Source organism: Balaenoptera physalus, assembly GCF_965194825.1.
Source record: "Balaenoptera physalus genome assembly, chromosome: 4".
Lineage (NCBI taxonomy): Eukaryota > Metazoa > Chordata > Mammalia > Artiodactyla > Balaenopteridae > Balaenoptera > Balaenoptera physalus.
The window spans coordinates 50,260,992-50,288,078 of NC_138891.1; the positions used below are offsets into that span (position 1 = coordinate 50,260,992).

The following is a 27,087-nucleotide window of genomic DNA, read 5'->3' on the forward strand; positions in this document are numbered from 1 at the left end:
ACAAATTAAAGTTACCCAGTAGAGGCAATTCACAAAAGGAAAAAGTGCTAAGTAAGCATTTGAAAAGATCTTCAATCTCACTAGTAGTCAAAACTTACAAATTAAGACACTATTTTCCAACTTTCCAATGGATAAAGATTTAAAAGAATACTACTACTACTGGAGAAACAGATACTCTCATACACTGTTAGTAAGAATGTAAATTGGTATAACCATTTTGGATAAAACTTGGTAGAACTTGCAGCTTGCGTAGAGAGGATATGTATACCCTGCAAGCATTACGAATATCAATGTAGATCAGTGCCATCCAATACAGCAGCCACGAGCCACAAGTATCTACTGAGCACTTACAAGGTGGCTAGTGCAACTAAGGAACTAAGTTTTTAATTTTACTGAATTCTAATTATAATTTAAATATAAAATAGCCACATGCAGCTAGTAGCTATTGAACAGAGCAGATATATCTATTAACAAAAAAATTCCCAAATATATCATTAGGTGAAAAAGCAGGTTACTAAATAGTGTACAGAGTAAGATACCATTTATATTAAAATATTTTAAAGAATATTCAGGAAAACATTAAAAGACTACTGACGGGTAGCTAGATTAGAAGTGACTTGTACCTTCTCATTTGTATTTTTCTTTAAATGTCTGAAAATACTTAGCTTCATTATATTAATAACCACTTAAAATTATAAAGCTATATTTTAAGAAAATTACTAAATAATCACTTTTTTAAATGTTTTTTAAATGTCAGATTCAACTGTTTCAAAACAGAATAAAACTGTTCTTACTAAAAAAAAAATTCCTGAAAAAGTGTTAATGACTGTGACTATTTATAAGTAAAATGAAAACTATGAACCTGAACTTCATAAATCGATAAATGTAGAAAAGCAAGTATTCTAATAGGAAGAAAATCCTTTATCTGTCCAAATGGTAAGTCAGACTATACCAGCACTCTGCAAACACATCCTAAAGTCACATCATGCCCATGATGACTCTGAAACAGCACCCGAAATCTCAGCATCAAACCAGAGTTTTCAAAGAGCTAAGGGAGTAGTAGAGCCATAATCCTACAGCTTGAGCTTCTGAGTCAGGACACCTTTACCACAAAGCTATGAATCTCTTTATCCAAATTCCAAGAAAGCATATTTCCTTGTGTTTTTTACCTTCATGTGTTCATATCTCAATTCCCCAACAAAAGACTGCTATACCTACTGCAGACTCCTGTCACAAAACCAATGTAGGCTTTTGACAACTAGTTGCAGGGGACTGTAGATCTGCATTGTGATTTAGAATCACAACAATATGTCTTTTTTGTCAGGTAAATCTATATATGTTCTTTTAATTCCATAACAAAATTCTAAAATCAAACTGAAATAAAAAATGAATAACCTATTTGGCACATATTTCTGTCAGAGTATAGTAATTTTTTTCTATTGTCAGCACAGTCTTTCATTACGATTCAATACTATACTCATGGAAGAGAGACTCTTTAAATGCAAGCTAAAGATACAGCACAATGTTCTTATTTTGTTCCTCTAAAGGAGCAAGGAGGGGGAAGAGGATTCTCAGGACTGAAAAAGAAAGCTGAAAGGTATTAAAGAACTACTTAGGTAGTTCAATAAATATTGATTTGATTACATTTTAAGAGAAGCAATTCTATGATCTCGTAAGAATTAGAGTTAGTGCTATTTGTGAGATATATCTATATCTACACATCTTCAATAACACTTTTTTTATTAACACATCCAGCTTAGGTAAAGCTAGAGAACAAAATGGCATTTAAAATGTCACATCATCTGTATGCTCAAGCTCTAGATACTCTTCCCTATATCCCTTGCCTCAGAGAAAGGTGAAAAACATTAAAAACACACTCTCCATTCCAGTTTGAATTTTTACTGAACTGACTGGGTCTCCAACAATTCTGATTCTACTCCACAGTAACTTCAGAATCCTGAGCCACAGAACAGCTAAATAGCCAGTATACCGGGATCTCCACTCTAGAAAAATGTATCAGGGAGATGAATGACTACATCATAAACAGGTAAGTTTTTTTCAGGGTGGAGTGCAATTATGCAGATTTGAGAGAGAAAACAGGTATAATGGAAAAAATAAGAACTCATGGAATGGTTAAGGGCACAACTCAACATCAGTCTTTTTTTTTTTTTTTTTTTTTGGTTGCGCTGGGTCTTAGCCGTGGCATGCAGGATCTTCCCTGCGGCGTGCGGACCTCTTAGTCGCAGCATGCATGTGGGATCTAGTTCCCTGAGCAAAGGTCGAACCTGGGCCCCCTGCATTGGGAGCACGGGGTCTTACCCACTGGACACCAGCAAAGTCCCAAGGGCACAACTCTAAAGCTAGAGTACCAACTAGTTATGTGAGTTTAGGAAAGTTATTTAGCCAATTTACAACATCAGTTTTCCCATCTGTTAAATGGAGAAAATCCATGTAAAGAATTTATCAAATGCTTGGCACACAGCAAGTGTTCAATATATATTAGCTATTATTGTTTACTGAGTATATATAATGTGCCCACACAACTCTAGATGCTTCCTTTAATCCTCATAACTAACTAAGCAGGTGGTCTCATCCTCATTTTTCAGTTTCCTGAGGCTCAAGGAGATTATGCCTCTCACCCAAGGCTACATATCTACTAATGAGAAAGAAAATGGAATTCAAAGAGCACATCAGATTGCAATGCCCATGCCCTTTTCATGCTATACCATATTGCCTCAACCTCCATTACTATAAAGGTTAACCAGGTAAACTTTATTCTCCCAACTAAGTGAAGAGCCTAAGACTTTTCCTAATTAAATATTCCCTTCCTCCTCTGCCCCTTAGAGCGCTTGAATGGATCCTCCTGTTTAGGGTTCTTAGGCCACTTGGGTTTAAAATGAACCTCTTAACATATCTACAGAGCTGAAGAGATCTGAATAGATCCTAAGTCCATATTTTGGGTTCAAATGTAAAATAACCAGAAAAACCTAGAGCCATTCTTCATGTTGGGGCTCTTGGTTGAGTTTCTCAACGTTGTAGCAGTACCTAGAGACCTTCCAATTATAATTTTCCCAACATATTGTTTTATAAGCTACACGCTGATAAATGTAGGCCTTCTCAATAGAATGATTATTAAATAACTCTGTTGGTTGTTCCAAACGTGAACAATTCTAACTGTACTCATTTAGAGGGTGTCATGTAACTCATTTGAGGACATGAAACAATAGACTCATCTGGCTTAAGCAAAAACTAATGGCATCCTCAGTCTTAGCCTACGCATCATGGTAACTGAAATACCTGTACAGCATGTCGGTCTGAGCCACTATAGACAGAGATCTGTGGTTGCTGCATTCGAGAGGAGGAAGTGGTGATGGTGGTCGTGGTAGTGCTACTGGCTGTTGTCGATACCGAAGATGTTCCAGGGTTTGGTTCACTATCCATAGCTGTACTGTGGTCCTTAAACCTAGCAGATAACACAAAGGATTTATATTGGCAAAAGCGTTATCTTATGGCGTTTAAAGAATAATTATTCCAAGAAATAATCAGCAACAGTCTAAATTTCTAAGAAGGCCCTCACTAAATACAGAGAGCACACAGTCACCATAAACACGTGCCAGCGAAAAATACTTCAAAAATATATAGCATATTTAACAGTTCATACCTACTAAACTTGAATTCAAATGACTCAGGATATGTAACTCAGATAAAGCCTGGCCTAAAGTTTACCTTTTTATTGTTGAAGGAAGATGAGTGTTTTGAAACCAAAACAGGTGATGACGGAATACTTAACTACCCAGGAAAATTAAAACTGAAGCAATATCAGAGTATTAAAATATTTCTTTATATTCTTTTGACCATACTAATTACAAATTAAAGTCATTCGCATCTAGACATTAAAATAGGTTGCCTACGGACTTGTGTTAGCTTAGTTTAGTAGTTTAGCTTAGTTTAGTCAATTAGCTTAGTTTTTGGTTACCATATATACTTTATTTAAAAATAAGCTCTCTTAGAAAATAATTTAAAAAATAATTTATTAACTCACACTGCTTTCCCTCTAATTATTCTACAACATTGTCCTCAGTACATGTAATAACTGAGTACTACTCATAAGCAGATTACTCTGACTGGGTAAATAAGAGAAGCAGCTGAAAACAATTTCCCCACTTCCTTACAAAAATCTCTTTTTCACAAATAATAGCTCCAAATTTTGAAAACAGCATAATTATGTCACTTTCCTCATGTACGGACAGTAAAGTGCAGTTTTGTACCACACTGATTCTTTTCCCTCCAATATTACAAACTCATTTCACTGCTGTGGTACAAAATTCCACTAAATACGGAATCTGTATTTTAACAAATTCAAACAACATATTAAGTCAATTCTGAGGGGCTTAATATTGTTAGAAACGAGAACTACAGTATTTTTTTTGAAGGGTCAGAAATGCACCACAATGGTGAAAAGCACACTTGAGAATATACTACTGGCTTTATCTGCTTTTCTTATCTGTCTTTTCTTCTGAGAGACAAAACCTGACCCACCTCATAGGAGCAACATTGACAAGAATGTAACAAGAACACTTTCTGCTTCACGAAAAGACAAAGGAATTTGGCACTAACTGTGTATGCACGCACTATTCCCATATGGTGTCCTTTTATGTACAAATTTTCTTTGTTCTTTATACCATGTATGTAAATAGTATTTATGTGTTCTTTCAGGAATCAAATGGTTAAAAAAATCCCGATTTAATAAAAGGAAAAGTGAAAGGAAAAAAGTGGGGGGGGGGGTGGAGCTGACTCTTACTAATTATTTTGATTAGTAAATGACACATCTTTATGCTTCGCTGGGGCTTCTTTTGGGGGCGGAGGGCGGTTTGTAGTTTTGCAAACTGCCTTCCAATCATCAAATCACAGCATCATATGGTAACTGTTCAACAGCATACAGATATAGCGGTACATAAACTTTTTACCAAATTACTACCTGTCATAGCACTTCTGAACCACGTACCAAAGAAATGCAAAAAGCCAGCTTAAATTCTGGTCCTTTTACAGTGCTATTCTGCTCAGCCATGTGCCCAACCTCAAACCCTACGGTAAGCAGTTCAGTAACTAACTAAATATGGTCACAGAGAATCCAAATGCGAGGCACACGTCTAAACATCGGTGGGTAGAACCGGCCAAACCACTGAACTGCATTTGGAGACCTGGCACAAAAGAACAATTTTGGTAACTCCGCCGTCTACGCACAGTTTTGCCTGCAAAATACAAACGGCAGTTCTGCTGCACCAGCGGCCTACCCAGGAAACACTAAGTTTGAGTCGCTAACTGAGCATACCATCACACCGCCACACAAGAATGTGGCCCTCTAGGGCGGCATCAACACTGCAGCCAGAGACCCTAAGGAAAGGAAGATCTTTCCTTGCAGGGTGTTTTCAGCCTCGTCAGACTCGCAACAGCCCCCGCCGCTGCCAAGGCCGGCGCTGCGACACCTCCTCCAAGCCTCCCGGGGGAGAGCGGTGAGCAGCCCTACGTCTCGCGTTCTCCCACTGAGAAGCAGTGGGGTGGCGCCGGGCGGGGTGGGGGGGGGGGAAGGAGGCGAGCGCGAAGGAGGCCTGGCAGTGCCCGCCCAGCCCTACCCAGCCTCCGCGGGCCCCCGGCGCGGCAGCCGTCACAAGGCTGCCCGCGGGGCCCACTTGCAGGGATGACAGCGCCTGAGGGGCCCACTCGGGCTCATCTTCCGGAAGATTCCTACGGTCGGGGTCCGAGGGACGACCCTGCGCACAGGGCCCCGCAGATCCGGGGCCAGACGGCGGAAGGGGCGCTCCCGCCTGGAGGTAACTGGACCCTTAACAGTTCTCCTCCGTCTCCCCACAAGGGCCAAGCGGGCTCCTCCACGATAAGAAAACTCTCACGTCCCCCTTTCCCCGCGCTGCCCGCGAAAGAGCCCTGAGCTCAAGGGGACGTGTCGCTGCCCCCCACTCGCCCCCCGGTTACGACATTAGTCACCAGCAAGTAACTCACTCCGCTTCCGCCATCTTCTCTCCTCCATCACTACCATGGGCTGCGCATGCGCCCCCCGGCGGCGACGGCGGCGGCGGCGGCGAGAGAGGGGGCGGGGTCGGCTAGCCTCGGGCCCCCGAGGTCACGTGGGGTCCTCGTCTTCCAATCCCCCCTCCCAGTTCAAGCCTTGCTTGCTGTGGAAAGTGACCAGTTTTCCAATTTAGATACCAGTATCTCACCTCCCCCCGCGTTCGCTTTCTCTTGCCTAGGGTCTTCTTCCTCTTGGGGAGGGGGTCTGTAACCAAGATATGAAAAGTTCTGATTAGACTGTTAAAATTTTTAAGAACATCTAAAATATATCAAAGCCTGTGTGAACTGCAGAGAGTGAGATGGAAGAGAATACCACGAGGATTGGATGCTGAGGTGTCAGGGTGAAAGGAAATGCCATGGTAGCTGCAGGGTTTGTTACCTGGGGCGCATGGCAGTTTGGGGATGGAATCAGCAATTCCTCTCTTGGGCTCAAAGATAGTGTTCTGGATCCCCATAAGGTGGACGGTTAAGGAATCATCATGATTATCCTATGAATATCATTCATGTGTTTGACATGAATTTACTGAGTGGTTAGTGGAGATTGCAAACTTGCATACCGCAGAGAAGAAGCAGGAATGGCCACCAGTTTGCTAATGTAATTTACTATATTCTACACATATGGCAACTAATCTGAAGCAGGATGAGACAAACATGCAAATTTGAGTGGAACAAGTCCCTGTCTTCCAACAAATCTTTATCTGGAGAGTGAAGTGGGTTTTACAGAGATAGCCACACATTCTAAGTGATCTGACACAGATCCATCAAGTGCTTTGGCAACCTTAAGTTCAAGGAATAATAAATCTACTGTCCTTCACCAAAAACAGCATACTGATCACAAACAGTGCCTTCTTTTTCCACTTTTTAAGATGGTGGAGTCGCATTTCAAGAACTGAGAAATGAATTAGTGATATAAATTCACCGCAAAGTGTAATATGGTCTAATGAAAAGTATACTTAATCTTATAAATCCTGTGATCAGGATGTCCCTAGGGAAGGGAAGAGACCACTTCCTACGTAAGGGAAATTGTCCTTTACCACTTCTCCCTGTATGATAACATTGTTTCTTTACCTTATTTTCTTATCTAAAGCAGTGCCCTTCCTCCTACCCCTAGGAGAACTCACTGAGAAAGTCCCCTTTGAAAAGTCCCTGTAGATGCTTAAAAATAAGATATTACTACTTTTTCTTTCTTTTCTGACTTGCTCATATGATGCCATTGTCATTTAACTCTCAAGAATCAACTGTTGGGACTTCCTCGGTGGTCCAGTGGTTAAGAGTCCACTCTTCCAATGCAAGGGGTGTGGGTTTGATCCCTGGTGGGGGAACTAAGATCCTGCATGCTGCGTGGCCAAAAAAAAAAAAAATCAACTGTCTATCGGTATTGCTGACATTTTTGTTTAGTAAAACAAAACTGAAGAAAGCAGTCTTAGACCTAAACATGAAAAATGCATAATCCAAAGGAATGTTTGGAATACATGGGCCAAAATTGTGCCTTTTCATTCCTCTTTCCTTTGAACATCTAAGGCCTATATCTATATTGTCATCTCATGCAGATTGGCTTTAAAAGTCAGAACATATATTAGGTAAAATCAGGCCAGTACTGCTTTTTATTTATTTTATTTTATTTTATTTTTTATTTTTTATTTTTTTCGGCAGCGGCTTGCAGGAGCTTAGTTCCCGGACCAGGGATGGAACCCAGCCCCAGCAGTGAGAGTGCGAAGTCCTAACCGCTGGACCTCCAGAGAATCCCCAGTACTGCTTTTTAGAAACATTTCAAAACCCAATATTTATTATAACAACAACTAGCATTTGTATAGCCTTTTACTAAAAGCAGAGGATTTCCACAAACTCATTTGATCATCACAACAATCCTAGTTATCATTTTCATTTAGCACAGAAATATAATGAGGCTCGGGCTTCCCTGGTGGCACAGTGGTTGAGAATCCACCTGCCAATGCAGGGGACATGGTGTTCGAGCCCTGGTCTGGGAAGATCCCACATGCCTCAGAGCAACTAAGCCCATGCGCCACAACTACTGAGCCTGTGCTCTAGAGCCCGCGAGCCACAACTACTGAGCCCGCGTGCTGCAACTACTGAAGCCCGCGTGCCTAGAGCCTGTGCTCTGCAGCAAGAGAAGCCACCACGATGAGAAGCCCGCGCACCGCAATGAAGAGTAACCGCCACTCGCTGCAATTAGAGAAAGCCCGTCCGCAGCAACGAAGACCCAACACAGCCAAAAATAAATAAATAAATAAAATAAATTTCTTTAAAAAAAAAGAAATATAATGAGGCTCAAGGTGATTAAATGCCTGTGGTGACTCTGCTAGACTGAACCAGAAATGGGGTTCTAACTTAAGCTTTCCATGGCCAAAATCAAGTTTTCATCCCTGCATCATTCAGCAAGCCACTGTGTGAAATGTTAGTGGAGACAAAGTATGATAAAGGACTACCCTCAAGAAATTTATCATCACTTATCTGATGAAACAGAGGAAGGTGTTTTACCTCTTTGTGATTTCCTAATGAAGAGATTTATGTGTCATGCTAACAGGCTGAACTTCTTTCTAAAGTTTCCAGGAAACGTTGCTTTGGAGAAGTGCCAGCATCGTGTATGATTTTAGAAAAATCCCTCTAGCAAGGATGGATTGGAGGGAAGTGAAACTGGAGACAGGGAAACTAGTTGGGAAACTGTATTAATCCTTAGAGAAATGGTAAAAGGCTCCAGGAATGAAAAAGAGGGATAGATTAAAATTTTTGTTCCTTTGTTGCACTAGTCACACTTCAAGTGCTCAATAGCCGTATGTGGCTAGTGGCAACTATATTGTACAGTGTAGATATAGAACATTTCTATCATTACAGAAAGTTCTATTGGACAGTGCTCTTCTGAACGCTAGATCAGGGATTGGCAAACTACTATTTCTGTCTTAGTTTGGGCGGCTATGACGGAGGCCATGGACTGGGCCGCTTAAGCAAACATTTATTTCTCACAGTTCTGGAGGCTGGGAAGTCCAGGGTCACGGTGCAGGCAGATTCAGTGTCCAGTGAGGGCCCTCTTCCTGATTTGCAGACAGCCACCTTCTCACTGTATCCTCACATTGTGGAGAGAGAAGACAGTATAGCAGGAATGGGGACCATGGGTATTTGGGCCACTCCTTCATGTAACTCACTTGTGCCTTCAAGTCCTGCTCAGCCCTATCGTGTATAGTCCACTTCCATTTGATGGTGGAATGCTGCTATGCCCACCCAACTTTACGGTCTGGTAGACCAGATGACACTCAGTTCACAATGAGCAGCTTGCATGGTAACTTGGTGACCCATAGTTAAGCATTCAGTCTCTACTAAGGTCCAGTAGCAGGCCAAGAGCTGTTTCTCAAAAGGAGAGTAGTTATCTGCAGAGGGTGATAGGGCTTTGTTCCAAAATCCTGAGGACCTGTGCTGTGATTTCCCTATAGGGCCCTGTTGAAGGCTCCAAACAGCATTCCTATCTGCCGCTACCACTTGGGATGGAGTAACACACCCAAATGAGGAATAGGTTGCCTCCAAAATCCAAAGAGGCCCTCTAGGTGTTAGACTTCTTTTTTTGTTTGTAGGAGGGGCCAGATGCAACAATTTATCCTTCACCTTAGAAGGGATATTTCAACATGCCCCACACCTCTGGACCTCCTAGAAATTTCACTGACATGGAAGAAAAATGTTGCTGAATTTTTGTCAGCTTTATTTCCCACCTTCTGACACACAAATATCTTACCAATAAGTTGAGTAGTTGCTACTTTTTGCGCACTACGTCCGATCAGCATAATGTCATCAATGTAATGGACCAGTTAACCAGTGTGATATGATGTGAAAGAAAAAGGTGATCAAAATTCTTGCAAACTAATTATGACATAGGGCTGCAGGGTTGATTTAGCCCTGATGTAGGATTCTGAAGGTGTATTGCTGGCCTTGCCAGCTGAAAACAAACTGCTTCTGGTGGTCTTTACTAACAGGTATCAAGAAAAAAGCATTTGTCAGATCTATAGTTGCATACTAGGTACCAGAGGATATATTAATTTGCCCAACCTATAAAAACCACATCTGGTACAGCAGCTGCAATTGAAGTCACCAACTGGTCAAGCTTAGAGTAATCCACTGTCATTCTCCAAAATCTGTCTGCCTTCTGCACAGGCCAACAGGCAAGTTGAATGGGGATGTGGTGGCACTAATCTCTGCAATCCCTCCAGGAATACGGTATTGCTTTTGGTTTACTATTTTCCTAGGTAGAGGCAGTTCTACTGGCTTCCACTTGACCTTTACCACCATACTAGTCCTCACTCCACAGATCAGGGAACCAATGTGGGGATTCTGCCAGGTGCTCAGTGTATCTATTCTTTTTTTTTTTTTGGGCTGTGTCAGGTCTTAGTTGCGGCATGCGGGACCTTTCGTTGCGGTGTGCAGGTTTCTCTCTAGTTGTGGCGCGTGGGCTCCAGGACGCACGGGCTCTGTGTTTTTGGCACGCGGGCTTAGTTGCCCTGCAGCATGTGGGATCTTAGTTCCCCCACCAAGGATCTAACCTGTGTCCCCTGCATTGGAAGGCGGATTCTTTACCACTGGACCGCCAGGGAAATCCCTCAGTGTATCTATTCTAATTCCTCATTCCAGGACTAGGGAAATAACCATAGGATGGGTTTGGGGGACCCACTGGGCCCACTGTGAGACAAACTTGGGATAAAACTCCTTCAATCACCTGACTTCCATAAGCCCCTTCTGTAACTGGTAGACCACAGTGATGTTTGATCTCCTGGAATTAATGTCAGTTCACAGCCAGCATCCAGTAGTCCCCAAATGGTCTGATTATTTCTTTTTCCCCAGTGCACAGTTACCCTGCTAAAAGGTCATAGGTCCCTTTGGTGAAGTCTGGAGAAAGATTCACTGTATAAACTTTGGCTGGTGTACCAGTGTCATTTCTGTCGGGGATGTAGCTTCTTCTTTATTTAAGGGGTACTGAGGTCTGTAAACCAGCTCAAGTCTGGGAATTGATTGAAGGGATATGACTCTCTTTTTATGATTCAGGTTAGACTTTTGTTTACTTGACCTAGAACTTTTCTACTGATACTGTTCAAGTAAGAATTTAGTAGGTTTCCTATCTGTTTCACTTCTAGGAGTACCATGATCAACTAGCCAATGACATATGTCTGCACAAGTCAGACTATTCTGATTGCTGCTTTGACTCTGCTGTCCACCAGTGCTGCCACTTGGTCCCTGCAACCCTAGGATCCAATTACTCCTATTGCATTTAGGTTCCCCAATTCAGTGGCTACTGTATTTCCCACTGTTAAGGTCTGGCCTACAGAGAAGAGCGATCACAGAGCCCTTCATGGATGCTGGAGCTCCCCTCACAAACTGCTATGGAGTGAGTATTTGTGTCCCCCCCAGCCTTCAAATGTTGAAGCCCTAATCCCCAATGTGATGGTATTTGGAAACTTTGGGAGGTAATTAGGTCATCAGAGTTGAACCTTTATAAATGGGATTAGTGCTCTTAGAAGAAGAAAGATGAGAGAGATGATCTCTCTCCACCACGTGAGGATACAGCAACAAGGTGGCCATTGTCTGCAAACTGGGAAGAAGTTTCTCGCCAGACACCACATTTGCCAGCACCTTGATCCTGGACTTCCCACTCTCTAGAACTGTGAGAAATAATTGTTTGTTGTTTAAACCACCCAGTCTGTGGTATTTATTATAGCAGCCCAAACTGATTAACACAAGCCCACAGGCCAAATCCAGCCTGCCACTTGTTTTTATACAGCCCTCAAGCTAAGAATGGTTTCTACATTTTCTAATGATTGAAAAAATTATCTAAGGAAGAATATTTTGTGACGAGTGAGAATTACGTGAAATTTGTATTTCAGTGTCCATAAATTAGGTCTTATTGGAACACAGCAATACTCACTCGTTTATGTATTGTCTACAGCTGCTTTTGTGCTTCAAGGGCATAGTTGAGTAGTTGCAACAGACACTGTAATGGTCCACTTGACAGAAAAAGTATGCTGACCTGTGTTCTAAGTCACTGATCACCTCGTGCTGGACACTTGCAGGGTAGTTAATATAGTACATACACTGTCCTACACCCCAACTAGACTTAATTGCTGTCCTAATATCCTATATGGTGAGACAGAAGGTCAAGTGACCCAGATTTGAATACTGGTAAAGTACTGACCCTCCTTGGGAAACTGCTTCACGTTTTAGTTTTTTTTGTTGTTTTGTTTTATTTTTTATTTATTTATTTGGTTGCGCTGGGTCTTAGTTGCTTTTTTTTTTTTTTTGAGGTCTTAGTTTTATAATGTGAAAAAAAGAGGGACAACACCTTACAAGATTGTTGTACAGCCTTAAAAAACCAAATGTAAAGTCTAAAAAAGTTCTCTTTTTTCTTTTTTTAACTTTTTATCAAAGTCTTCCTTCACCTGAATTTGTTCAATAAATGTTACTGAGTATGCCTAATACTCAATAGGTTTTAAATGCTTGTTGAGGGAATGAATGCTTGAATATTTGGATGCATGAGGACTAAAATTCTAGTATATCCTGTAGGTTGGAATGACGCAATATATGGACTTGCTTTCTCTTTTTGTATTTAGTAATACAGTATACTAAAACCAAATACTTTTACTAAAGCAAATAGTACTGAAACTGAAAAGACAGTCTAGTCCTGCCACCTCTCATCTACTCTTACAATAATCAGTATGTTAATCATATGCTTATCAATCTTATCTTCCCTTGTATACCTGTGGTTGGCACTGTTACTAGTCGGCTATGTTTCCCCAGGTGCTGAAGAGCAGAAACTGGGAGCTTTAAAGCTTAAAGGGACACTAGACATCATGTGACCCATGCTGAGGAAGAATCCATGGCAAAAGCAGAATCTGAACTCTGATCTCCTAACCTCCTATCCATCCAGTCTGGAGTTTTTTGCCTTGTGCCACGAAGCCTTACTTCAAGCATGTAGGTACTTGATAAACACTTGAAGCTGCTATGGACTTTCATTTCCATTCTGCTTTTTGCTTAATGTTTACTCAGCATTGTGGCAGCCTGGAAGAGTTGTGCTACGTAGAGCTGTAGAAACAGACAAACTTAGATGTGAATCCTGACTTTGCCATTCTCTAGCTGTGTGACCTCTTGCAATGCTATCAGCTCCACCTTCAAAATATAACCTCATCATAACTGAATCACTTTGCTGTACACCTGAAACCAACACAACGCTGTAAATCAACTGCTTTCAGGAAAAATTTAGATATATATACAAATAAAACCTCATCTCTGGCCACACTACCATGAACACGCATGAAATTATCAATTATCAGGTTATAAACTACACATTTTGTTTACTTCTACATTCCTAGTTCTTTAACATTAAGTGCTCAGTAATTATGCATTGAATAAATGAAGTTTACTTAACTGCTCTAATCCCCAGTTTGCTAATCTGAAAAATGGGGAGAGTATTTACCACACTTATTGTACAAGTTGAAAAAAGATGAAATAATGTATCTAAACAGTAGAGCATAATAAACGCTCACTAAGCATAGCTGTAATTTTGCCACAAATTATTATGCTTAAAGTAAAGGAAAACAATCCTATTGTATTTCCAAAAGTTATTCAATTTTTATGAGGCCGTCCTTACTTTTTTCTTTTTAAGATTTATTTATTATTTATTTATTTATTTTATTTATTTTTGGCTGCTTTGGGTCTTAGTTGCGGCACACGGGATCTTCGTTGTGGTGCGTGGGCTTCTCTCTAGTTGTGGTGTACGGGTCTTTCTCTTCTCTAGTTGTGGTACGCGGGCTCCAGGGCACATGGGCTCTGTAGTTGTGGCATGAGGGTTCCAGAGCGCGTGGGCTCTGTAGTTTGTGGCACGGCGGGCTCTCTAGTTGAGGCGCGTGAGCTCAGTAGTTGTGGCACAGGGGCTTAGTTGCCCTGAGGGATGTGGGATCTTAGTTCCCTGACCAGGGATCAAACCCACGTCTCCTGCATTGTAAGGCAGATTCTTTACCACTGGACCACCAGGGAAAGTCCCCCTTACTTTTAAAAGTTAGTTAGCAGATACATTTTGTAACGTGTATATGCTGTATTTTAAAATATTTAGTGTCAGTATCTGAGAATAGATTTTTGCCTGTGTGCTCCTAATGTATTAAAATAAACAGTGTCATATCAGTTTCATATTAAATCTTAATTGTAATGTTCTATTTATGGTAGATAAGTCTCTCTTAATTACATAAAATGCCAGAGACAACAGGAGGCAGAACAAAATACATTATAGGGAACAAGAAAAGCTAGTGAACAGGAATGATAAGTTAGCGAAGTTGGGGGAAAGTTATGTGACAAAAGCATACAATGATATAGAACTTAATCTTAATATTTACCTCTAGCAAATTCTAAATACAGAATTGTCCAAAAATCTAAATAATGCAGAAATATATATGAAATAGGAAGTGAAAGTCCACTACAATCCACATCCAAAAATAATCATTAACAGCTTATTTTATATTCTTTTTGATTTTCTATGTACTAACATACAAATAAGTATATGTATCTCTTTATCAAAAATGGCATTGGAGGGCTTCCCTGGTGGTGCAGTGGTTGAGAATCTGCCTGCCAATGCAGGGGACGTGGGTTCGAGCCCCGGTCTGGGAAGATCCCACATGCCGCGGAGCAACTGGGCCCGAGAGCCTCAATTACTGAGCCTGCGCGTCTGGAGCCTGTGCTCCGCAACAAGAGAGGCCGCGATGGTGAGAGGCCCGCGCACCGCGATGAAGAGTGGCCCCCGCTTGCCGCAACTAGAGGAAGCCCATGCGCAGCAACGAAGACCCAACACAGCCATAAATAAATAAATAAATAAAAATTTTTTTTAAAAGAGAAAAAAGCCTCTTATTCTACCTTTTTAAAAAAAAAAATGGTATTGGACTATATATACTCTTTTGCAGCCTTTTTCACTTAATAGTATATCCTTCCATGTCAGTGTATGTGGTTTTCTTCCAGTTCCTCAAAGGTGCCACTTTGCTTACCTCATGGCCTTCCATACAATCCTGGAATATTCTTTCCCATACTTTGCAAATCTAGTTCCTTGTTTCCCTTTAATTCTCTGCATAAATGTCATTTCTTTAGATAGGTTTTTCCAGATCAATTTATAGAGTTCTCCCCACCATTATTCTCTATCACTGCACAATATTTATTTCCCTTGGAGCAGGTACCACAGTTTGTAATTGTGAGTTTGTTCACTTGTTTTCTTGCCTATTTTTTCTCTCTAAACTGTGAATCTCACAAGGACAGGGAATAAACCTGTTTTCTTCATTACTGTATATTCAGTGCCTTGCACAGTGCCAGATACCATAGTAAGCTCTAAATAAATGTGTTGAAATAAATAAGTGTGTAAGTAACACACTGAAAAAAGGGTATCTGTTCTTTCACTTCCTGTCCAAGATAGATAGAGCACTGCTTTCTTTTTTTCTTCAGTTCTTTACTTATTCTCAGTTAAGAAACAATACTGTACAGTTGACCTTTGAACATCATGAGTTTGAACTGTGCAGGTCCACTTTTACATGGATTTTTTTTCAATAAATGCATACTACAGTACTTACATGATATGTGATTTGTTGAATCTGTGGTTGTGGAACTGTGGATACAGAAGGTCAACTGTAAAGTTATACACAGATTTTTGACAGCACAGAGGTTAGTGCCCCTAACTTCCTACATTGTTCAACTGTACTTATCTTGATTCACACCTGGGATTTGTTTTAATCAGGTATGGTAAGGTGACAGACACAAGGACAACTGCTTTTGAAATAAGAGTTTATTATTTACAGTTCCCAAAAAAAGGGAGCATGCCACACCATGCAGGGCCACATGGGGAAGCACCAGGGTCAGTCTGGGGGCAGAAGGAGTGAAAGAGAAAGAATGGCCCAGAGCCTTTATTGTAGTTTCTGCAGAAAGGAATGGATGAGGCAGCATACGAAGGTTTAAGTAAATTTGGGATTGGATAGTTTGAATATTTTTAGCAGGCTCTGGTCTATAGGGGTGGTCTCTAGTTGTCCAGTACCTGGCCCTGGGTGGAGAGGGGTGATTTAGAACAGGGGAAATACTGGCTTGGTGTATGAGAATTAAATAAAGGAGGAAGTTGGGGATATGGGCTTTAGATTGGTTGGTTTGCATATGAAAGGCACATTCACAGAGGAAGTCATTTGCTACCTCTAGGATAATTTTTAGAGATAAAAGCCCTGGGAGCGGCAGCCTCTCCTCTGTCGGTAAGGCCACCAAGATATCAAAGCATCACAAAATATACAAAATAAAAAACATGATTAATACATTTCCAACATAATTTAGGTATTATGAATGCTCATTCCCCAGTTAAATTTTTCAGATGAAAGATATAAACCACATCTGTGTATATAAATCTTTGTCTCATTTAATGCAGGCAGATGGGCAGGGCTTGAAATTTGGAGTTAAGAACCTGAATTAAGCACTGATCCTTCCCATTTCCAGCTGGGTGCTCTAAGCCAATTCACTTAACCTCTCTGAACACCAAGTTCATCATAACTAAAGCAGGGATAACAGTAATATTTACCAGAAATGTGATTGTATTTGTCAAAATGTTTTGTAACTACAGTGCACCATGTACATGTTTAAAGTTTTACTGCAATATACTGCAGGGACTTTTTCTCAGAATAAGAATTTAGAAGGTTTTTTTGTTGTTGTTGTAATTGTAGAAATGTTCAAGGGCAAGACTGGAGGGGGAACACTAAAAATTGATTCAGGAAAAGAATAATAATTCACTGTCTAGTTACATAGTGCAATTTTGGATTAAAGGGTACTTTCCATCAATGGACTTCAAAGAGCTTTGAAACGTTTATTTATTTTCATAATATTTTGAAGTCAGTTAGGTTAAAGTTGTCGTCATTTACTCTCTGAAAGGGAAATAAATACACAGCAAGTTACATAACCTGCTTGAGTCAAAATTAGAACCAAGGCTTTCAATTTTGCCACATAGTGCTCAGACTGGAGCTGCACTGCTCCCCACAATAAGCAAGCACCTTCTTTTGCTGGAATCATCTAAGGTTTGGTTTTATCAAAATGTTTGCTGGATCAAGCAATTTAAAAAAAATTAGAAAATCTGTCATCAAATAATCATTAGCAATTCATTATCAGCAAATAAGCCTCGTCAAGTGCCTCTAAGATGTAGGCATTGGTTTTACTTAATGAAGTGAAGAATCTGTGTCCTCTCCTGAGGTCCTAGAATTTTTGTCTCTTCTGGGCCATTCTTCCCTCTGCTCTCATCTAAAGAACCAATGTTTTCACATTTCTCTTCTCCCTAAAATTTCAGGTGATTTAGGACTAAATCCAAAGCTCCTTCTGTGGCTTACAGAGTCTTTATTTTCTGACTCTAAAACACCTTCCTCTGCTTTCAACTGCCTTTATACTTAAGCATCATTAAATTTCTCATCAGTCAGATGAAAGCTAGGCCTTTTCACTGCCCTGCCTTTACACCCAACTTTAATTCACCTAAAATAGCACTAAGGGGAGGCTGAGAGGAGAAAGAGAAGGCTACACTTGTTAAATACAGTTGTCGCTCGGTATCCACCGCGAATTGGTTCCAGGACCCCCTAGGATACTAAAATCCATGGGTTCTCACTTCTTTTCTATAAAACGGCGTAGTATTTCCATATAACCTATGTGCATTCTTCTGTATACTTTAAATCATCTCCAGATTACTTATAATACCTAATGCAATGTAAATGCTATGTAAATGTTTGTAAATACAGTGTAAATGCTATGAAATAGTTGCCAGAGCGTGGCAAATTCAAATTTTGCTTTTTGAAACTTTCTGAAATTTTTTTAAAAAATATTTTCGATCTACAGTTGGTTGAATCTGTGGATGCGGAACCCGAGGATATGGAGGGCCAACTGTCCTTACCGAGTGCTCTACATACAGTATCCTATCTAATTTGCACAGCAAACCCATGAAGCAGGTATCATTATCCTCCATTTTGCTGATGAGGATACTCACTTTAGTGAGATTAAGTAACCTGTCCAAGGTCATACTGCTAGTAAGTGGCAGGATTAGCTTTGGAACTGAAGTCCACCTGCAAAATACATGCTCTGGCCTCTTCCATATGCTGACCCTCTCCACCCACTATTGTCATCTGGCATTATTCTTTGGATTCTGCTCAACCTTTTCATCCTTTGGGCTTCACAGCCTCACCCAGATGGAGTTAGTGCTCTCATAGTACTCTGTTTATACTCCTCTAACAATACTTACCGGGTATTTACTTTTAATTGAGATATAATTCACATAAAATTCATCTGTTTAAAGCATGTAACTCAGTGTATATTCACAATGTCATGTAACCATCACTATTATCTAATTCCAGAATATTTTCATCACCCCAGAAGAAACTCCAAGACCTTTAAGCAATCACTCCCCATTCCCCCTTTCCTGAAACCTCTGGCAACCACTAATCTGCTTTCTGTCTCTATAGATTTGTCTATTATGGACATTTAATATGAATGGAATTATACAATATGTAGCCTTTTGTGTCTGGCTTCTTTTGCTTAGCTTAATGTTTTCAAGGTTTATCCACATTGTCATGTGTTTCGGGACTTCATTCCTTTTTACGGATGAATACTATTTCATTTTAGGGATATACCACATTTTGTTTATCCATTCTTCAATTAATGGACATTTGGTTTGATTTCACTTTGTAGTTACTGTGAATAATGCTTACATGAACATTTGTGTACTGGTTTTTGTACAGACATATGTTTTTAATTCTCTTGGTTATATAACTAGGAAAGGAATTGCTGAGTCATATGGTAACTCAGTGTTTAACATCTTGAGAAACTGTCAAACTGTTTTCCAAAGTAGCTGCACTTCTTCACATGCCCACCTGCAATGTATGAGGGTTCCAATTTCTGCACATCCTTGCCAACACTTGTTATCATCTGTCTTTTGATTATAGTCAACCTAGTAGGTATGAAGTGACTGAGCTGCATTTCCCTTATGACTAATAATGAATATTTTTCATGCTTTTATGGCCATTTGTATGTCTTCTTTGGAGAAATGTCTGTTCAAATTCTTTGCCCACAAAGAGAAATTATTTGCCTTTTGTAGTTGTAAGAGTTACTTATATATCTGAATACTAGTCCCTTATCAGACATATGATTTGCAAATGTTTTCTCCCATTCTGTGGGAAGACTTTTCTTTCTTGATTGTGTCCTTTGAAATACAAAATACCAACATTTTAAATTTTGATGAATTTCAATTTATCTTTTTCTTTTGTTATTTGTGCTTTTGGTGGCAATCTAAGAATCCATTGTCTAATCTAAGGTCACAAAGATTTCCTGCTGTGTTTTTTCTAAGAGTGTTATAATTTTAGCTCTTACACTTAAATCTTTGATCCATCTTGAGCTAATTTTTGTAAATGGTTTAGGGAGAAGTCCAACTTCATTCTTCTGTATATGGATACTCAATTGTTCCAGCATCATTTGTTAAAACAAATTAACTCCCCCCCAAAAAAAGATCTATTATTTCCCCCACTGAATTGTCTTGGCCCTTTACATTGACACATGTCTGCTAGTGTGAGCTCCTTGAGGGCAAGGTTTTTTATATTCCTACCTGCATGTCTAGCATGGGACTATGATGTAGTAAACCCTCAAAAAACGTGTTCAATAAATGAAAAGCTGATTTGAGAATCCTAGTGTCAACCTACACGTACCAAGTGCCATAGACTTTGCTAGATGCTGGGGAAGTTTTATACATGAACTCACAGTCTAGTAAAGTTTTCAAACCAAAAGTTTCCAAGGGGTCCTAGAATCTTACAATCCTACACTGGAATGGGTCTTGGAGGTCACGATTCCAGTAAGGAAAAGCAGACCTGACAAGGCTAAATAGCAGCCTGTGGCCTATCTCAGGTTAATTTGCCAGAGATCCCAGGTCTCTTTGAAATTACATTATGACTTTACAACTTAACAAAGGATTTTTTTTCAGTTAGGCCTCCATAAAGCATTTTTTCAGTTAGGCAGGCCTTGAGAAAGTCCTCTCCAGATGAAAGACAGCTGCTTCTGTTTCATATCACTCTTATCTTCTGAGATAACTGCTATCAGAGATTAAAAAAATTTTTTTCTCCACCCTAGCTGGACATAATGACTCCTTTCTCTGAACTTCTATAGCTCTTACTTGCTCTTCCACAAAATTAGCAATTTGTTTTGTACTGCCCTAGTGCTTTGGATTTTTATGTAATCTTGAATTATTTATCACGGGTTTATGTGTGAACTTCCTAAGTAGACTGCCCCAACTAGACTCAGGGGCAAAAGTTGCATTTTACATTTACTGTATGAAATATAGGGCTTTGTGCCTAGTGGACATGCAACAGATATTTCTTGACATTATTTGTGTTTTTATAGAATTCATTTTTAAAATAAGAAGCTATTAGGCTTAAGTTTCATTCTGTTTTTCCCTAGAGGCTCAGGGTGAGAGGCTCAAAGGGAGAAGTACCTTCTCTCCTTTGGACAATTGCTAGTGACCCTCTACTTGCTTTCCTAGAGGAATGGAGACACCAGAGAACTAATAATTAGTACATGTACATATTTAAATATTTCTTAATATTACTATTAAAGGTTTTAAAATTCTATGAAAAGGATAAAAGAGATTGGCAGAACTCCCCCCAGAACCCAGTAAATTAAACTAACTCTCAAGGAAACTCTGAGTTGTAGTTTTTAAATTACTGAGTCAGAAAGTAGAGAAACAGGGACTTCCCTGGTGGTCCAGTGGTTAAGACTCCATGCTTCCACTGCAGGGGGCACAGTTTCGATCCTTGGTCGGTGGAACTAAGGTCCCGCATGGCTTGTGGCGTGGCAAAAAAAAAAGAAAAGTAGAGAAAAGACATCCTGTTTCTCTTCTTATCTCAAGCTTGCTTTCTAGTTATGAGGTGGAAGAAGGAGATGGAATAATCTAGCCTCATATTGAAAAGTGTCCTGCAGAACATAACCAGAATCTTTGGAACTGTTTAACTAAGGTAAAATAGAAAAGGTGGCTGAATGGAAGAGCGAGTATATCGTGACATGATACTCAGTACACTGTCATGCACCTATGGGAACACAGTGAACCTGTTAATGGATTATGATAAGAACAGATTATGTGTGGATTAAAGTGATTCTCTAATAGCAATGAATCCCCACAGCATTTTAGCATGTGGTTAGATCATGGAAAACAAACAAAAAACAAATCAAAACTAAGAATTTTGTGAAGTTAATTTTTTTTTCCTCATCTGCCAGAAATCACTCAGTCCTTGTTTCAAATTCATGGTATTTTAAAATTATGCTAAATAATGGAAAACATTGGAACAAAGATAAAGTCACTGTCATTTCAGTTCTTTGGACTTCCTTTGTAAAATGAGGCGTAGATTTTTTCGTTCTTCAAACTGTCATTGGGGGACCAGCAGCATCAGACCTTTTAAATCAGATTATGCATTTTTACAAAATCCCTGCCTAATGTGTATGCTTATCAAAGTTTGGGAAGACTGACCTGGATGATACAAAGTAACGTCCAGCTAGTAAATTCAACCATTCTGTGATTCTAGTTGGACGAGTGCACCCTAGGTAAAAGGAGAGTCACTTTCTTAGGAGTTGTGTTTGACTTGAGTAAACAGATTGCTCAGCAAGTTGAACTAATTTTTCAGGTCATAGCTTTAACAAAGCAAACAGAAAATGAAGACTTGTTCTGCTTATTTGGTGTTGTCAACTTCCTTCCCATGACGATAAGATTAATTTTAGTATTTAAGTGGACATAAACCGACAGAAAATTATTTCAATATTAAATTAAGTAATTTAATATTTGTCGAATACCAACACTTTTCTAAGTGCCAAAAAGAACTTAGAAGGTAAGATTCCTGCTCTTGAGGCACCTAATAATGGTCACTTCGCTTTAAAAGTCTCAGTGTCTGGAGTCCTTATTAATTTAATTATAGGCTGATTCATAATTTGTTATTTTCCAGAATGGGAAGCCATACCAATTCAGTAGACTATCTCATGCCTAAGTCGCAGGGTGATGAGCACGGTATACAGGTGAACTAACAGGCAGCTGTATCTCCGGAGTGCTGTTCCCCTTGACATTGTACATGTGATTAAGCAGCCAAAAATCATTACGGACTCTAAGCTCTGCTTTTCCCCCTTGATTTCTCTGTGGCCCAAAACAGGATGTGGTTTAATTCAAGGTCAGCAGGAATTCAATCTGAAAAGATTTGAGTCCAGTAGGAAGTAGGTGGAGGTGGTAGAGAAAATGAGCTAGTCCTCTGTGAGAGGGGTGAAGAGGGGGTGGCAACCTTGTGTGGGAGAGGAGTGTACTCTAGAGGCTGTGAGAGAGAACTAGGTTATTATTATTTTTTTTAATATTTATTTATTTATCTTGGCTGCGCTGGGTCTTAGTTGCGGGCTAAGAAGCACCGCATGCGGGATCTAGTTCCCCCACAAGGGATCGAAACCGCGCCCCCTGCATCGGGAGAGTGGAGTCTTACGCACTGGACACCAGGGAAGTCCCCGAGAACTAGGTTATTGAAGGAGGCCAATGCTGGGGTGGGTGAGCTGCTGGAGTGGGGAGAATTTATTAGGTAAGGTTTACATTTTCAATTGGATATGCCATCCTCAAGAACAGGTTTGCCTTTTCAAATCGGAGGGTAGCTTACATTTAATGGTTGACTGCTGTTAGGGACAGCATACTTGGTGCGCCAACATCATTAAACAAATGATACTTCTAAAAGAAGTTTGTGTGTTTTGATGGAGGCTTTTTCAACCTGACATTTTACGAGTCAACTTTGTGCCTTTCAGTTAAGCCAGACACAAGTGGGTTCTTCTGGTCCCTAAAGAAGATGAGGTAGCACTCGGGAGCTGTTGCAATTATTCTTTGTCACTTACTGGCGCATAGTTTCCCATTTTGCATTTTTTCTCTTTATTGGTACATGTCCTGACATCCTATCTGGATTGTAACTTTCCTGAAAAAAGGGGAGAGCATAATGCCTGCACCAACTAACCCCATAGGAGTTAGTTATGTTGAGGTTTCTCAGACATCTTTGGCTATTCAGTGACTTTCATTAAGTAAATGTCTTGCATTATTTTGTTTTATTTATTTATTTTGCTGACTCTTCGGCTTAATGGAACTCTCCACTGATAGTTCATTAAAACAAAGACATTTTATATCAAAGGCAAAATAAGTTAAGGCTCAAACCGCTGTATGTCATTCTCTGTACTGTGGGAGTGAGACTGGGGAACCGCAATGGAAATGAGTGTATGTGGCTGGAGTGAAGGGAGTAACCAGAGAAAGCTGGCGATGTCAATGGGGCAGTGAGAGGGCACAGGAGAAAGAAGGGAGAAAGGGAGTCATGGGGTTATTGTTTGCTATCTATGCTAGCTCAGTAAGGTTAATTAACAGAATAAAAACTAAACTCTTAGTAACAGCTGTCAGGACTCCAATCAGGAGTCTGGGTCACAACTTTTGCTCTTGAAGGTTAAGTAAAACAATTAATGTAATACTATTAGGACATGATTACACAGGACATGTGTCTACTATTTATTATCTCATTCCATTCACCACGCAGTTTATTTCTTTGCTCCACATTGGGACAAGCACTCTGATAATGACAAAATGAGAGAATGTTGGCCAAAAATATTTTAAATCCCTTAAGCTGGTGGATTTGAGCCTTAATTAATTTTTTTTCTATTCAAGTCATCACAGTGAGCCAAAAGTAAGTATAATTTAGCTCAGAGCCCAATATTTATCTCTACAGGTCACAGAGTCCCTCCAAATGATCAGGACTTGCAGTTGAAACACTTTTCTCTCTTTTTAGTGACATGATCAAATGCTTAATGAAACCACAGAAGAATGCTAGGTGAAGGGAGGCAGGCTTACCCAAAGTTGAAGGTACTAGTAAGCACCATTTTAAGTACAACACAAAGAAAATGGGCTGTGGGAGGCTTTTTCACAGTGTTTACCATTGACTTCCCATTTTGTATCATGTGATTCTCAGTTGAGAAACAGGCATCAAAGATCCAGCAGCAGGATTTATTAGATGGCATAAAGAACATGAAAAACAAATTTTCATATTTGATCTTGGCTGTAGGACACACTGGTGAGGCTAGTTAAGATTGAATATAAAGGCCTACCTATTCTGATTAGACATTTTCTTGTTAGAGCAGCTCAATCTGTAGAAAGGAAGCCAGATTATCCTAAAGATATGATTAATGTGATGCCAGGTTCCTTTTAAACCCTTTTACAGAGTCCTGTTTTCTTTAAAGAGATGGCTCAATAGTTTCTCATATTTTGTTACTAAAAATGACATAATTTCTGTGCCCTGATTATCCTATATGCTTAACTGTCTGTGCCTTGTATCTATTTTATTTATTTATATTTTTTATTTTTTAATTTTATTTATTTTATTTTTTGCTGTGTTGGGTCTTTGTTGCTGCACGCACGCTTTTCTCTAGTTGAGGCGAGTGGGGACTACTCTTCACTGCGGTGTGCAGGCTTCTCATTGCAGTGGTTTCTCTTGTTGCAGAGCACGGGCTCTAGGCACGTGGGCTTCAGTAGTTGTGGCACGTGGGCTCAGTAGTTGTGGCTCGCAGGCTCTAGAGTGCACGCTCAGTAGTTGTGGCGCACGGGCTTATTTGCTCTGCAGCATGTGGGATCTTCCCCGACCAGGGCTCGAACCAGTGTCCCCTGCATTGGCAGGCGGATTCTTAACCACTGCGCCACCAGGGAAGCCCCTGTATCTATTTTAATTGCATCACATTGACTTTAAAAATTCATGTCAGAGCACTTCCAGAATGGAAACATGAGGAGCTCCCTGTATACTCTCCCCAATGAAACCACCATAACTGGTGAAAATTACAAATAAAAAACGACCATTGGATCAGACTGTGGAACAATTTTATGCCCCAGGGCACTGTCAGAAACACTGGAGCAATCAGTTGCCAATTAGTGGAGGCTAACAGTGGGGAGCTATATCCATAAAGGCAAACCAGCCAAAAGCTTGATAAGGAGATGAGGAAAAGAGACAGTCAAAGAGAACCTGACTAAAACCACTGTCATCCCCCAGGGGAGGGACAAGGAGTCAGGGTGATGGTGTGCATGCCAAAGCTGCACCTTCTGAGGAGAGACGTTAGAGGCTGCACACTGTGGAGGAAACAAGAGCCTATTGACCAAGTCTGGCCAACTCACAAATAAACAAGCAAACAACAACAACGACAACCAGACCTAGAGCCAGTTTGGATAGGTCTTCAGAGTTGCTACCATGGAAATGTACAGTCTGCAACAAAAAAACTTACGAGACATACAAAGAAACAGGTAATGGGACCCATACACACAGAAACTGTCTTTGAGAGGACCCATATGTTGGACTTAGCACACAAAGACTTCAAAGCAGCTGTTATAAACATGTCTAAAGAACTAAAGGAAACCATGCTTACGAGTGTAGATTCAAAATTCCTCAACAAAATATTAACAAACCGAATCTAGCAACGTATAAAAAGGATTATATGTCATAACCAAGAGGGATTTTTCCCAGGAATGTAAGACTGGCTTACATCTAAAAGTTAATGTAACATATCACACCAACAGAATAAAGCACAAAACCACATGATAATCTCGATAGACACAGAAAAGGCACTAAACAAAACCCAACACCCTTCATAATAAAAATAGGCAACAGACTGGGAATAGAATGGAACTTCCTCAACCTGATAAAGGGCATCTACAAAAAAACTAAAGCAATAATCACATTTAATGGTGAAAGACTGAAAACTATCCACATAAGACTGAGAACAATACAAGAATGTTAACATAGTCCTCTTTATTCAGCATAATACTAGAAGTTCTATCTAATGCAATCAGGCAAGAAAAATAAAAGACATCCAAATTGGAAAGGAAGATGTAAATCGATCTGTATCCTAAAATGGCATCATCTTGCACATAGGAAAGTCTAAGGAATCCACCGAGGCACTATTAGAACTAATGAGTTCAGCAAGCTTGTAGGATTCAAGATATATACAAAATCAGTTGTATTTCTATACACTAGCAATGAGTAATAAAAAATGAAATTAGGATGGGAATGTAAATCGGCACAGCCACTATGGAAAACAGTCGATGTTAACAATGTTTTAACGATGTTAGAAAATGCCGATGCATGGATAGTTGGATGGGTTGACTGATTGGCTAAATATTCATTGTGCACCTGTTCCATGCAATGGCAATATACAAGGGCCAAGATATGGGGGGCGGCGAAGGAAGAAACGTCAATCTTCCATCATTACTTCTAGTTGAGTTTCTTCGTTTATTACATTCATTATTACATTTGTTACATATATTATACTAAATTCTGGGCAGGTAACCAAATTCTTCTTTCCAGAAGAGGTACTGTATGATTGAGATGATTTATGCAATTGGAAGAATTCACCAAAGTCTAGATTGTGACGAACCCCAATCATTTCCAGTGTCCTCGGGTGCCCACGGTGGATTCAGGACTTTCACGCCGACGGCTCCCGGGGCACAAGTTGGAGACAGACGGTCAGCGAGAAGGCGGGACGCTCTACACGTAAAGAACCTCAAGTCCCAGAATCCCATGGGGACTCCAAGTCCCAGAAACCCGCCCGGCAAATCTACTCCGAGTCCCTAGCCGTCTGACCGCGGACGCGACCAAGATAGGAAACTGGGGTGAGATGCCGCAGAATTTGTCCCCCACCATTTTCTTTGTAGGGAGGGGCTTTTTACAGAACTGTAGTTATCTCAGTCTTCACATTCTCTCAGTTACAGCCCACAAAAGGCCCCGTGCCGGCAAGTTTGTTGTGATGTTCAACATCCCCTCTCCTCTCTCCCCTTTTCCTTGCCCCCGTAAGAATGGTTCAGCCGGGCATCTTGAGTTGGATCGATGGTTGCACCCGCCCTCCCCCGGAATGTGGGCCTTTGGAGCGTGTGAGGTGGGAGGGGCGGAGGCGGGAGGCGTGCTG

At 40.3% G+C, this 27,087-nt stretch overlaps 2 protein-coding genes across 10 annotated transcripts in view; one reads left to right on the top strand and one right to left on the bottom strand.

The window, feature by feature from the left end:
• PHC3 (polyhomeotic homolog 3) overlaps window positions 1-6,094 on the bottom strand; it is an 85,178-nt gene extending 79,084 nt beyond the window's left edge. For 2 of the 7 annotated variants that reach the window (XR_014262745.1, XM_082458938.1), the window contains exons 1-2: window positions 6,019-6,094; window positions 3,298-3,463 (exon numbers count right to left, since the gene is read on the bottom strand). Coding sequence is in view for 6 of the 7 variants with exons in the window: in XM_082458938.1 (XP_082315064.1) it covers window positions 3,298-3,463; window positions 6,019-6,032 (180 nt within the window). In the remaining variant the exon portion in view is untranslated. Of the gene's footprint in view, window positions 1-3,297; window positions 3,464-5,005; window positions 5,294-5,332; window positions 5,449-6,018 lie in introns of those variants that run through there. The other 5 variants (XM_082458937.1, XM_082458933.1, XM_082458936.1 and 2 more) reach the window with 4 other exon arrangements.
• LOC309659364 (uncharacterized protein) lies at window positions 5,563-26,917 on the top strand (the record flags this gene model as incomplete). 3 transcript variants are annotated; one of them, XM_082459075.1, is made up of 3 exons in its annotated part: window positions 5,699-5,831; window positions 11,398-11,470; window positions 26,575-26,917. In XM_082459075.1, the coding sequence occupies 3 exons, from the start codon at window positions 5,699-5,701 to the stop codon at window positions 26,762-26,764; spliced, it is 396 nt and encodes a 131-aa protein (XP_082315201.1). In that variant the 3' UTR covers window positions 26,765-26,917. The 3 variants fall into 3 exon arrangements, 2 of the variants coding, with proteins under 2 accessions (XP_082315202.1, XP_082315201.1); XM_082459076.1 differs by lacking the exon at window positions 11,398-11,470 and having other exon boundaries at window positions 5,563-5,831; XR_014262751.1 differs by lacking the exons at window positions 5,699-5,831; window positions 26,575-26,917 and adding an exon at window positions 12,877-22,540 and having other exon boundaries at window positions 6,158-11,470.
• Between the last annotated feature and the right edge of the window lie 170 nt (window positions 26,918-27,087).